Here is a 14992-nt window from a genome sequence, read left to right as displayed (position 1 = left end):
TGATAGTTTCTTTGTAAAAAGATTAAATGTATCATGTTATATCAAAATAAGTTTCACATTTTTACAGTAAAACTTATCACATGATGACATGATATGATTCTTCTTTTTCCAATAAAACTATCACATATCATGATTATAGCATTATTAAGTCCCATTTTTGACAGCTCTATGCTTATACATAGCATTAACGACCATGAAAACTAAACAGCAATAAGCAGTGAAACCCCTGCAAAAACCCTGCTTTGGTACAACATTCAGCTAAAGGTCTTAAGTCTTACTGTTCAAGTAATCGTACGAAGTGGACCTATTGTACACCATTATCAGTATTTTCCATAATAAAATCAGCAGACGCTGCTGACAGCATTCAAAGAGCTATTATTTAAAAGGATGTTTTGTGAGGGCATTTAATTGAGGAAAAAAATCCTCTATGCAGTTTTGCAATGCAGCTTATTTAGAAAACTCTTCATTTCTTCCTGCCGTAAGGTGGAGGTACCCTGAAAATGGAACCTGCATCGGGACTGTTCTCACAGCGGAGCTCTGCAAACAGACCTGGTGGAAGTTAGCTTTTAGTGTTCATAAGATTTTCTCATACGGAAGAACAAATCCAAGGTATTAAGATTTTAGCGAACACCAAGATCTTTGTAAAAGTTTATTAGTAGGATTAAAGAAGAAATTTGTTCATTAGTTTGTGAATGAGGCTCAGATTAAAACAGATTCATTCTTTTAAAGTCTTATAAGTAACATAAAGACTTCTTATATGTTGTCCACATAGTCTATAGTGTTGAGTTTTCTCGCACAGCTGTATTTAGACTAATTCTTCCTGGATGTTTCTCTCAAATTTGACGGTAAACACCTCTTAATTATCACCTTCAGGCTTCTCCAGGTGTTCCATGAGGTTTACGTCTGGCCCATAAAAAGGACACCTCGAGGTTGTCTTGGTGGTTCACAGTCATTAGGCTCGGACTAAGTTTTAATGCAACTCTTTATAATTTTGCGAGAAGTATCTGCTTTGTATGATGCTAGAGGGTGTAAAGTAGCGAGCTGTTGCATGTTTCATAAGAAATCATTTAAAGGTATTGACTTGATTCTCACAACTCTACACTTGCACAAGCATGAAGATCGTGAATATGAAAATGTAAACCAGCAATGACAAAATGATCACATTCATCCCCAAATATTTGAGTTAGATAAGAAATCCTCGACTATAATACATTCTTTTTACAATGCCATCATGACTAGTTTGCTGCACTTCTTCTAATAACCACTAGAGGGCACATTTTCTAAATTTTTACATTTTCACATTGGTAACTTACTTTATCATTTAATGTGTCCAGAAACACGTTTTTTGATTGTTTGTTTTCTTATTTTTAAACTACCATAGTAGACCTATTCTGCTCTTGAATTGATATGCTGTCTTGTAGCTACCTGAATGTGCACAGCAGTAAAAGAAGCCAGTATCTTTTCTATATGTTAGAGCAAACTGTTTTCCTGTGCTGCATTAAGGGTCTTTGCTGATGATAGAGAGACAGCGTGAAAACGTGTCCTCCTCCTCCAATTGAACACTAAGGGCAGCTTACTGTTAGTTGTTCTCTGTGGAAGCCCTTAGTCTTAACAGAAATTTGGCTGCTTTCCATTAATGAAAAACAACTAACACCCTTTTGTCTCTTCTTTCTTAGATAAGAATAGGCCACTGTAGACTCAAGAGACATCACTACTTAACCAAAATTATTTGGTGGTTTTGTTGGTTTCCAAGTGGGAACAAGCTCAGAGAAGAAAAACAGTCGTTAATCTTCATGCCTGGTGGTTTTAACGCTTGTGGGTCAACGTCAGGGTTCTGTTAGGCATCCATCTGTGCTGTGTTGACTGTTGTCATGGTAACAAGGTGACTAAAGAAAATTGTTCACTGACTTTGTGAAGAATGCCAGCAAATGCTGACATTAATGATTTTCTTTCTTTCTTTCTTTCTCTGGACTGTCCCTGTTTTGAGCCCTTTTCAAACAAAGTTGTTATTTTTATTTAGTGATGCTCCTAAAAACCAGTTCCAAGCTTGATCTAGTTTAGAGCTAGAACCAAACCTAAAGTTTTTTGCAAAACTTGTTATATATGCTTTAAGCTCTAGCTTAGAGCTGGTTTGGTTTTCCACAGCCAGAGAGCATCAGCAGAACTATGTCTTGACAGTACTTTAAACTTCTTTTTCAAGACATGTTTGACCCTCTTATTGTGTGTTTTGAATTGTTGTGTGTAAATCAATGTTTAAGCAGATAATTTAGATTAAAGAAAAATTACAACAGAACACATTGTTTTGTGTTGCTGTGGATCAATAGACATGTTCATGTCACTTGTGTAGTTTTTAAACACAGCTTCAAACCACATAAAAGCTGTTTAAATGTTCACCCTGTTCCCTACATAGTGCCATATGTAGTTAATGGTCATGCCATTTTCTAAGGGTGTCAGAATGTCCATAGAAAAAAAAGTAGCACATTGAAAATAACCCAAAATGCATCTTCAAAAGTAGTCAGCATCGATGGTCACTGGATGGGTCAATATAGACCACAATGCATTGCAGGCAGGAGCTCAAAATGGCATAAGTTCAATTCAATTCAGATTTATTTGTAGGGCGCCACTTCACAACAATGTTGTCACAGGGCACTTTACATACACGAATCAACATACACATCATTTCAAGCCAATTCATACATAGCTCATAATAGAAACCAACTGATTTCATCGAATCATGATTTTGATCCAATCCCCCATCCTGAGCATGCACAAGGCGACAGTGGGAAGGAAAAAACTCCCTTTCAACAGGAAGAAAACCTCCGGCAGAACCCCGCTCAGGGAGGGCAGCCATCTGCCTCGACTGGTTGGGGTGGCGACGTCAGGAAAGACAGAACAACATTTACAACTGCACTTATGCAAGAAGACCTGTGGAAAAAAAGGAGAAATAAGTTAGAGATGGCAATATTGTCATATATTTATACATTAATACATTAGAGAAATAGAGCGAGGTACTTGGGGCGGCTGTAGCTCAGGAGGAAGAGCAGTTGTCCTTCAACTGGAAAGTTGGGGCATCGATTCTAGGCCGAAGTGTCCTAGGGCAAGACACTGAACCCCAAACCCATGTGCCTATCGGGGTATGAGTGTGATGAATGAGTGTGTGTGTGAATGGGTGAATGTGACAAGTAGTGTAAAGCGCTTTGAGTGGTCTGCATGACTAGAAAAGTGCTATAGAAGTACAAGTCCATTTACCATTCTCAGTGCATCAGGTGACATCCCCATTACTACATCAGTAATGGATGGCTAGGCTACCCATAACTATAAGGGTAGTCTAGCCATGGGTAACCTGGACAGTTGGGTCCCATACATGCAGACTCCAACTCAGATGCTTATTTCCTAACTATAAGAATCATGGAAAAGGAAGGTTTTCAGCTCGATCTTAAAGGTGTGGAGGGAGTCTGCCTACCGAACCCACAGTGGGATCTGGTTCCATAAGAGAGGAGCCGGAAAGCTAAAAACTCTTCCTTCCATAGTACTCTTTGAGACTCTGGGAACTACCAGTAAACCTGCAGTCTGAGAGCGAAGTGCTCTATTTTGAATATATGGAACTATAAGATCTTTTATGTACAATGGAGCTTGGTCATGGAGAGCTTTATATATGAGGAGAAGAATTTTAAACTTTAGGTGATACAAGCATGTTTAAAAAAAAACTAGAGATAGTTCACGCTATTTATATCTTTATTTATTGAATAAATATACAACAAAGAAAAAAAAAGTATATGAAAATAAAATATTTTCTCTTGAGTTTGGATTGGATTTGCAATGACGCCTGGCGGTTGTGGTGATGACAGCTGGTAGTCACGTGATCTGCAACAAGGTGAAAATAGCCAGTTTCATGTCCGAATCACCAACTTTACACTTTTTAAGTGCTTCTAATTCCCCTTGAATTAAGTATAGTGTTATAGTCTGCAGTTATCTCCTAATTGTTGTGTTGTACTTCTATTTTTCTTTTATTTATTGTTTCTTCTCTTATCTTGTTGCTTTCATTTGGGTGTGGCTTGCTGGGGCAGTTCAGCTGCTGACTCTGAAACCTGAGATTCAAGAGCCACACAGCAGTTTATCCACCCTGATCTGCTCCCCAGTTATTGCCAGTGCATCATCCTACATGTGAAACCTGACAGACCGCATTTTAGTTCTGTTAAACAGAATAATTCAAGCACTTTTACTAACTTTGTTGACTATTCATTAAAGGATTTCATTGCATGCTAGTCTCCTGAGCTCCAATGTACAAGAAGTTACTTGGGAAAGATTTAGGATGGAAAAACTCCACTTTCATTTGCTAGTCATAAATAGGACTTTGTTTACTTAATTATCTAAATTGATTTTTATTGAAAAATGGTAAGATTTCAATGTTGTGTCCTGACTCTTTAAGCATCTCACTTCTGCTCCTGACAAATTAACACAACACTGACTCTGGATTTTTTAAACTTGACAGTTACATTGCATTTGGTCTAATTTCTCTCCATTACTTAATCTCCAGCTCCCACATAAGCAGTTCCCTGCTCAGTAAGCAGGAGTTTTAACTGTAGGACTGGTATTTTGGTACTGGGACCAGTGTTGGTCAACAAACAAAAGTAAGGCTTTAGCTCCAAACCAGCAATGAAACTGCTTTGGTGGAAAAGTCCTCTGGGTCTGGTATCCACCTATGCACATGGGCCATTTTATTGTGCAAACAGGCCAAATGATATCTGTCAATACATCAGCACTTTCACATAACCACAGCTTGAGCAGCATTGGGACACAGCTGTCCCAGTCTTATTCACTCCAGCCATGCAGGACAATATAACTCTTGATTTCAGCGACTCTTGTCCCACATAAGTTTATTTCTAACCTAAAAGTAACTTCTGATTTTGTCATTTCGATTTAGATAAGACCTGAGCCATTTCAGGATTCAACATCTGTGATAAATCTTGTAATAAATCATCTTGTGATAAATATTCAACTTTTCCTCTATTCTATAGCACATCCTCTCATGTGGAAATGTGCTTCCTAAGGGAGCCACTTATAGCAGTGTCTAAATGGCAGGAAGTGTCACAATCTGTTTCTTTCTTCTCTAAGTGTTAAACGGGATATGCTACTGAATTTCAACAAGTGCTACAGGCCGCACTTTTCTCAGAGATGATGGACGGATTTTAAAAGCTGGATGAAAAACCATTTATTCATCGGAGTAGCCAAAATTAGCTACAGAAGGAACAAATAACTGATCACATCTAGTCCACAGTTTTTGCCGACAACATTACACAAGACATGTGAAAGCAAATAAAATTCTTGAGATGTCAAGCCTTCAGGGGAATAAAATCCTCTGTTTTAAAAATTTTAATCTAATCAGCAGGATAAACTCTTCCAGCGGCGCTGATCTCCTAAATAGCAACAGCTGTCTGCATGTTTTGCCAGCGTCGGGTCAAGCAGCAATAATGACGCTCAGTGCTGAGTCTACAGAGCTGTTCCTCACTATAAAAGCTGGCTTATTTGGCCCCCGATTACTAATATGACCAAAAAAGGCTTTGCACTGCTCAGTGCTGCTGGGAATCCAGCCTTTATCTCTCACCCACATAGCTGGACTGTTACTAAAGGTCCTCGTGGGATTTTCTGACAAATGAGGGAGATGGGACTGAAAGGACGGAAGGTAAGACTGGTGTCACTAAAGTTTACAGCAGTCCAACCTTTGAAGGGTGCAACTTCAACAGGTCTTCTAATTATTAACAAATCCCCTTGTTATATTAAAAAAAAAATCTGCTTGGAACAAAGACCACTACAAAGAGGCATACTTTATCAAACATTTACAGCTTTAATCTTGTTGACATGACAGGTACAGTAGATATAGCAGTAACACACTGAGATTTATAGGTTTTGCTGAGGTCTGACAAGCAGGTGCAGATCTTTTCTACTTGTCAATACGTGCAATAATCACCCTCTGAAAACAAGCTCTCAGTTAATCTGCACAACTTCAAAAGGGTGAGAGACTGAGAGAGAGAGCAGAGGGAAATTAATTCAAATTATAGCAGACAGCGCAGGAGCATCTAACTTGTTTTTTGGCTCTCATTCAGTGTCCTTATGTAAGCAGGATAAGACGAGCTCTGAACTTCCTGTTGTCTGGGTGTCCGAAAGGGACTTAGGCTCTATGAGGGCGACTCCCGCTGTGATCTCATTTTAGAGGTATCTTGCTTTTAGTTTGTTCTTTGTGGTTTTCATTATTTATTAAGTTACCACACCAAAATGAACTTTACATGTTCTCGGCGGGACTGTCTGGTGCGCCTCTGGGAAGCTGGCTCACCTCTGCATACCCACAGCTTTTCATCCTCCTCTCTTTTCAAGTTAGGCAAACTTTAAAAGCCTTCCTTATAAGAGCAGAACGCGCACCTCATAAGTCCAGCTCAAAATGTTATGGTGCAACAGATGTGAAAAACCTGATGTCTTAAATTCTTGGCTCAATGCGCAATGATGGACTATCTGACCTGCATCAGGCTACCAGAAATTGCTGGTTGGATCTACTTGAAATTTGGCAAAGACTTTATCTCATCTGCTGACTTTTCTCTAAATAATACTTAGATATCCTTTTTTCCTGTATGTTTCTGCTGCTTGCTGCTCTGTGAATATAAGCACAAAGACTGTAGCATTAATATAAAATAATGTTGTCACAGCTATATTAAAGCAGGAATATTGAACTTTGGCACTTTGGTGCCCCCTAATAAAGACATTAGTCTTGAATCCTGTATCTTTTGGTTTCTGAGTCAGGACCATCTAGGACAATGACAACACCAGGATTGTGTTGTACAATTTTTATGAATGAACATATTAATATTCTATCACTTATTCCTATTGTCCAGCAGTCTTTTTTGTTTGCTATTTTTTTTACCTGTCCTGTCCAGCATCACAGCATACAGTACGACAATCTGTGTCCCATATTTTTGCCAGAAAGGTTTGCTCTGTCAAGGGAGACATGTCATGTATATGGCTGCCCTTGATATTCTGAAGATTTTTATTATTATTTTTATTGAAATCATCATCGGACTTGATATGACAGTGCTAGACCTGACAAGGGAAAAGAAAAAGAGAAAAGAAAATGAGAAGAAAGAAAAAAAGAAAGAGAAAAGAAAAAAGAGAAAAGTGTGTCTAAGCTGCTAAATACACAGTATTTGCAAAAAAAAACAATAAAAGCAGTATTACAGTACAACAAGATATATAAAGTGGAGTAATAACGATATGCAAAAAAAAGTAAACGCGCACACACACAACCGTTATCAAACATACCTGCAGAGAGACTTAACAGATAAACATATGCAACATTTAGTAGGAAGTAGCTGGAAAGATTAACACTTTTGTGGACGTGCACATGTAAATGTGCAACTTGTGGTCATGCACATGTGAACGTGCAACTTGTGGTCATGCACATGTGATTGTGCAACTTGTGGTCATGCACATGTGAATGTGCAACTTGTGGTCATGCACATGTGAATGTGCAACTTGTGGTCATGCACATGTGAATGTGCAACTTGTGGTCATGCACATGTGAATGTGCAACCTGTGGTCATGCACATGTGAATGTGCAACCTGTGGTCATGCCATCAAGGATCAACTGAGTGCTAGTAAGGGGAGCATGACCACGGCCCGAAGCATCAGGGAGGAACCCACGGCCCCCAGGGCCCGGCAGGCCCACCGAACACAGAACAGGAAATGAAAGGAATATCTGACTTTAGCTTTAGCTTTGTGTCTGTTATGCTCGTAATCTGGTCACTGTCTTTGCTGTCTAAAAGGTGGGAAAAATGACCTGATTACTGCCTTTAAGGAGTTGTTTTAGATAAGTATCCTGCTGAGAAAAGTAAGTCATTAGAGCATTGTTATGTTATAAGATGTAATGGCTAAATTTAAATCATGGTACAGGTACAGTGAGTAAAACTACAAGAGGCCAAAAATTACACAACAATAAAATCATTCGGGAGAACTGCAAAACTAATCATTTATTTTTTAAGATTTTGGAGAATAAATGGCAGTTTTTACATCCTGACAAGATTTAGTGGTAAAAAATTATGATGAGTCCAGCTTTAGGAACAGGTTGGCTGAGCTCAAACTTACAAATGGAAGGTTAGAAGGAGAAAATTCAGACCACACGGTTGGAGTGTACACTGTAAATTATCTCTGTACCATAAAATAACTCCATAAAATTGGTAATAATTTCTGAGGGAGCGAGTTCTGTCCTGGGGGAATTGTCTTCCTGAAAATGAAAAGCATCTTCGTCCAGTGATGAAAAGCATCTTCGTCCAGTGATTGGTCCATTTTCCTGGAGCTTTGTCTCAGAGGCCAGCAAGGAGATACTAGTGACCTATGATTGGCTAAAATCAATGTTGCCTGTTAAAACAATATCATAAATTCTAGAGGGAAGAAACAGGGTTTTACAAGACCACAGCATCTTTTTTTAGCATAAAAACACTTCAGTTACAGCTGTGCATGGAACTGTGTGAGGTGATTGGTCCGATCACACTCCAGGCAACTTGTACAAAGAGGTGGGACATGTAAAGCTCAAATGTAAACAATGGATGAAAATATGTTATATTTTTTTCAGCTTTATTTGCAAAAGAACCTCTGAACTGATACACATGCTCTGACAAATGCAGCATCCAAGTTTACCTCTGTAAAGACAGCCTAGCACATGTGATCTCATATCTATCTCTGCGCATGCAGGTCTGTTCTGGACTATAAATGGTTCATACTGGAGTCTGATGGCAGTTCCTTTTCAATGGGAACAATAACAACTGCGTGTGAACGGATACTTGAGGTACTGCATCTTAGTTTCCTTTGTACTCACTGTTTGCACTCAGATTCCAATGACCATGTAACATAGATATTTGAAACGATTCGGCCTACTCTTTACGGCTCATTTATCCCTTTATAAAGGTAAATACAGACATCCATCCATGTCTAACATGGTAAATAATCACTGCCTACACACTACCATGCATTTTTTTTAACTTAGGGATGGTTGTTAGGTAGTACATACACTAAAAGGCAGTGTAGAGTTCAGCTGTGTTTCTTGCTTTTTCCAGGTTTCATTTGTATGGCACATTATATGTACAACCCAAGGTGCTTTATAAAAGACATTTATATTTCACAACAAGATACAAATAAATAATTTATTCGGTGAAGCTGAAACAATTTATTTTTCCTTAAACAGAAACAGAACAAATTAAAACAGATTAACACAATTAAATGTAGTGTGTGATACAAACAGACATCAACAGGAAATACATCATTACCTCATCCATTTTCTTGACCACTTAGTCCAACTGAAGGTGGAGTCTTTCCCAGCATTCATCAGGCGAGAGGCAGGATACACCCTGGACAGGTCGCCAGTCTATCACAGGGCAAACACGAAGACACAAACAACTATTCACATTCACTCCTAGGGACAATTTAGAGGATCTAATTAACCTAAAATGCATGTCTTTGGATGGTGGGAACCAGAGTACCCGGGGAGAACCTAGCTACACATGCAAACTCTACACAGAAAGACTGGGAGCTATGATCTAAAACTTGCTGGGAAAAAAATGTGCAAGTCAAACATCAAGACCTCTGGATAAATTTGGTTTGTTTTCAATTGAAAAACTCAACAATAAATATACTTCCTTTTATGTGTAGCGCATAGAGGAGATGAGTTTATTAGGGCTGGGTGTGCAATACTGCAAGACTGATCTGATACCAAGTAAAACCAGCACCAGTATCATCAATACTGATACTTTTTAATAGGGCTGTCAGAATGAACACATTAACGCAAATAAATGTATCTGTGGAATTAATATGTTAATTTTTTATAGATTAACATGAACATTATTACTCATACCATAATAAAAATCCAAATTTGGCATTAACTCGGGTGGTGTCACATTGGTGAACTGAATCTACCAAAATAACATTTTCAATTTAATTTTCAAAAGAAATAATAAAACTCAGAAAAGATCCTGAAACAGGAGCTGGTTCATGACATCATGACTCACAGCAAAATCTCTCATTTATTTAATTTGCAGAAGACATGACTGTGACTGCATCTCCTTCACAGGTAGGTCTATAAATCCCCACATTCTCACTCTAAGCTTTTCCTAATCCACATTATGTGAGGGAATCAGGAGCTTTTATCCAAACATGAGACCCACAATCTCCCAGAGCCTCTCCCAAACTCAAACTGATGAACCATCGCACTATAAAACAATCTGGAGGCCAAGGGCCTGATGATGTTGAGTGTCTGCTGTCACCAGCCTGAGCAGCAAGCTGCAAGGCCTGACTGCGCCTGAACATGTCACCCAAGACTTTTCAAATAAAGAGGGGTGTAGCTCAAAGTTAGCTAAGTGTTTGTTGTGGTCAAACATTTTCAGAGCAGTCTATTTGTATGCCTTGTTCCATGACATACTCCTGTGAAGAATGAAAAGACAACAGGAAGCTTTGAGAAAAACTTTCGTAATGATAATGATGTCAGGTTGTACAAGTCAGCACCTTCCTCCCGATTACATCACCGTGTCATACTGTAATCCTCCAAGGTTTTCTTAACCTGGGGGTTAACGCGGTGCATGATGCAATCCAGAAACCCAGTTAGTCTCATAAGCTGCCAAAATATTTAAGCATACCTCCTTTAACTTGAATGTTGGTGGAGATTATTTAGTGCATTATTGCCTTAGAGTTTTTTCAGGAGAAAAAACACTGGGTTTCGTCTCAGATAAAAAAAAATAAATAAAAAAAAACAATGTGTGGCTATAAATGGGACGTCTAAATCCTTCTTTCTGTGAATCATGTCTTTCTTCAGGCCAAGCAGAACATGAGGCAAACTGACATTTCCGTGAGCAGCTCCACTGGGAAACCTCACGACATCTGTTTGCTTGCCAAATTTCTTCAGGAAGTGGGGAAAGAAAAGAAGGGCAAAGAAAAGAAGGGCAATAAAGAAGTAGGATTACGTTTAAGCAAGTGCTGAAATGAGGGAAGATATAATTATGGCAGCTGCTAATTAAAAAGCATCAGCTGCATCATCAACTTTTCACTTGAACTGCTTCATATGGTGCATAATGAAAAGTCAAATGAGGTGAATCTCAGCAGGGAATCATTGTAATGACACAGCAGTATTGTTGGAACAACATGTTGTCAGTCCACATTGTGAGTTGTTTTTCCATTTTCAGATCAATATTCGCTTATTACTGCAGAGACACTGGATGGAAAAATTCAATCTTTTCATTAAAAAAGCAGTGACTGGACCAAATGAGGTGTAAATCACATGAGATGCATATCGGTTTTGGTGTTTTCATGCAACAGGAACAAGATTTAAACAGTTTAAAAAGGCTAAATCTCTCACTTGAAACACTGGCTACGATAACGTCATAGTTTCTGATTTCTTTGTGCAGTCAAGTTTCTGTGTGCTGAGAGCTTGTAACTAATTCAAAAGCCCAATTTGGAGCAAGAAATCCATCACTTTTTTAGAATAGGGCGCTTTTGTTTATGATTTGGACATGTCCTATAAAACGTGTCTGGTTTGCGTGGAAAACTTAACCCCATTGACCTTTCTGAAAGACCCTGCGTTCTTGGTCAGTGGATGCATGTTTGGACCTGTTTACCACATTTCACAAGTGTTTTGTTAACAAGTCCCAGTAACAATGCTGACATTGTGAAAACAAAGGTATGAAACTCATCTCAAGCGGTAAGTAAAACTATAAGATGCCAGTGAGACTGAAAAAAATTATGCGTTTTAGAGCCATCATACATCATTGAAAAATATGGAGTTACATAAGCAATCTTAGTTTACAGTGACCAATGAAAAGTCATCAGCAGCCTCGTCTCAGGTTACTGTCAGTGTGTCGGTATGTAAAGGTAAATGTTTGGAGCACTGCTATAGTTACCTGGTAATTCACTTCCCTTGTGGTGTTTGCTTTCATATTCTACAAATTCTAGCTCAAACGTGTTTGAGATTTCGTCACGTTAGGAAAATAAATTGTGGATGAGTTATTGTATTTTTCAGACCAGCAACAAGGGTCCCACCCTTATAGCATTATAAAAGCTCATTTATGCTAATCCTGAATGGTGCTTCGCATCCATACAAGATTAAAACAGTGTCTCTCTACTGCCACTATTTCTGATGTTTTCATGAATGTTTCATTGTTATGATTGATGGGTTGATGGTCTAATGACATTTAAATAAAAGACAAAATGACTGAAGTGCTGCTCAGCTTTACATAAGTACAAACAGCGACCACTTACCTTTGGGAACATGGTTGTCTGCATGTTGAAGATTAAGAGAGCCTCTGTGATGTCATCCGTAGGTTTCTGAAAAGCTGACTAAAGCTCATTGGACGTTTCCCACCGTCAACATCTTGGCAGGGTCACGCACGTCGTCACTCCCTGAAAATACAAAAATGGGCAAAGAGGTAGAGTTCAGAGGGGGCTGTGAGGATAGGGGTGGATGGCATCTATCAAACTCCAACCTGCCTGTAGCTAAGAGCTAACAGGTGCTAACCAGAGCTAACCAGCTTGCAGCGGGATATCAGATACCTGAAATGCTGTAGTGGTCCCTCAAGAAGTGGGTATATTTTTCCCTTTCTTTAAAAAAACAAAACAAACAAACAACAGAAAATAAACCCAGAAAAACCATTTCAGAAAAAAATGACACGTAAGAATATTCTAGTTTATCCAAAAAATTCATCAGTATATTTGCTCATTGTCTCATAATTTTTGCTCTTTGGTTTCAGGGAGGAAGAGCTATGAAATGTCTAAGCCAGTACTGGCACACAGACTAGCGAGAGACAGGCTTATAGACATATATACGTATATGTTTATGTATGTCTATGTTCAGGCTAAAGTTAACACAGTTGATGGCTAACTGCACCAGTACAGCATAGGTAACCTAGCTGGGTGACGTAGGTACAAGTGTAGAGATGTTTCTAATTGTACAAACAGCATTACTGGGGGTTTTTTAGAAGTGGGTATACTCAATGTTGACTGAAAAAGAACTGGATACACTCCATATACCCGCATATACCCTAGTCTACACCACTGGGTACCTGTCAATCAAAAGGACACACTCCCAATAATGCAGAATTTCAAGAATTAATTACTTCTTAAATGCATGAAGTATTAAAAAAAAAAAAAAAAAAAAAAAAAAAAAATCCACCCACAGTTCTCGCAAAGGTAAACCTGACCTAATATAGATATATTTTTTTTGTACCAGCCTGGAACCAGGGCGCTCTTGCAAAAAAAACAAAAAAAAAACAAATGGATTTTTCCTTGTTTAATAGACAAAAGGAGCATCAACAAGCCAAAACTAATGAAGAAGACCAAGAGGAACGATGCAAGGTTTGCATTGAAGTTTTGATCCTACCTAATACAGTTCAACAAGCTGTTGATGATAAATAAAATGTCTCTCTGTCAACTAACCTGAAATGTTCCTGATTTGTTTTTCCATACTTCTTCTTTTTTTTTTTTTTTTTGCATGCAGAGAAATAATTTAATCATGTACTTTGAGCAAACGATTACATTCAAATTACATTTGAATTAAAGAAGTTTGACACTTAAACAACCAGAACTGGTTACCTGATTGCTTAAAATCCACTGTTGCGTCATATTTTGGATATAAATCAAAGCAAGAGAGCAAATATTGTATGAATGGGAAACCATTGCGTCAGAGTAAAGACAAGGACCTTTTCTCTACGGCAGCTGTCCTTTGCAATTGGGCCATATTTACTCTTCCTGTCATTTTAAAACAAATTCCTCCGTAACCAAACAGGTCAAATATGAGATCATCTCCTCCCACTGTGCCAATCCAAGTTATTATCTTAATCATTTTGATTGTGGTCCTGTCTGATGGCGCAGTTAATCATCATGCATTTACGAGCTTAGAGTTCACGTGAAGCGTAATGAGAGTCTCTTACTGACATCTTTGTTTGTCAATATATCAGCATTATTTGTTTGGCATGCTGTGTAAATGCCCCTCTTTGATTTCTCACAATGAAGTTACAGCAGATAACCTGTAAAAACCTGTGAGGAATTCTACTTTTCAAGGTCATAATGTCTACCCTCTTCCACCATCTCACAGGAAGTTGTGTCAGTGGATTATAGGCAGGACATCCTTCCAAGAGCAAAATTAATAGTGTTCATTTCAGTTTCATCCCTATAAATCAAGGCATACAAAGGTCATATTGTACCCTTCCACCCCAACTCTAATGCCATGATTGTCAGAAAATAATTGGAACAATCTCGCTGATTCATTTTGTCCTGAACCCACAGTCAAAGGATGCACAGTGCTGTTCTTTCTCTGCTCTCCCAGAACAGCCAGGCCCGTCTAAAGGGATAATGCGGTCACGTGAATTTCCAAAAGCCCTCCAGATCAACTTCAGCATGAAGTCCTTTCTGAGCTCACGCTCTGAGGAATTTAAAAGGTGATTCAGCCAGGAACCACACAGAGGCCCAACTCATGTGAAGCTATGGGTCTCTGCTGAAACACAATCCCACTTTCATCTGCGGTAAGGACTGGACACGAGGCCTTATTAAGTGAACTTTGTCTGCCTCTAATAAAAATTTAATCTGGTTATAAAAGGATTTGTGACAACAAAACAAAACAAAAAAAACCTAAATGGGACTGGAACAGCAAGCAATGTGTCCTGAATGCAGAGTTCATGTACAAACCGGATTCCAAAAAAGTTGGGACACTTTAGAAATTGTGAATAAAAACTGAATGCAATGATGTGGAGGTGCCAACTTCTAATATTTTATTCAGAATACAACAGAAATCACAGGTCAATAGTTTAAACTGAGAAATTGTATGATATTAAGGAAAAATATGCTCATTCAAAATTTCATGGTGTCAACAAATCCCAAAAAAGTTGGGACAAGAACCTATTAGAGGCTGGAAAAAGTCATTTGAGCATACAGCAAACACCTGGAAGACCAATCAGCACTAATCAGGTCAATT

At 38.5% G+C, this 14992-nt stretch overlaps 1 protein-coding gene across 1 annotated transcript in view; it reads left to right on the top strand.

The window, feature by feature from the left end:
- The window catches only part of krt18a.1 (keratin 18a, tandem duplicate 1), a gene marked incomplete at its 3' end in the record, with an annotated part of 33592 nt that extends 20771 nt beyond the window's left edge, over positions 1 to 12821 (top strand). The window contains exons 15-17 of the mRNA XM_079239747.1: positions 10847 to 10984; positions 12348 to 12452; positions 12774 to 12821. Of these exons, the coding sequence (XP_079095873.1) occupies positions 10847 to 10984; positions 12348 to 12452; positions 12774 to 12821 (291 nt within the window). The remainder of the gene's footprint in view (positions 1 to 10846; positions 10985 to 12347; positions 12453 to 12773) is intronic.
- Positions 12822 to 14992: the final 2171 nt, after the last annotated feature.

Source organism: Telmatherina bonti (assembly GCF_933228915.1).
Source record: "Telmatherina bonti genome assembly, chromosome: 4".
Classification (NCBI taxonomy): Eukaryota; Metazoa; Chordata; class Actinopteri; order Atheriniformes; family Telmatherinidae; genus Telmatherina; species Telmatherina bonti.
Note: the sequence above shows the minus strand (reverse complement) of the source record. Positions and strands in the feature narration are given on the sequence as shown.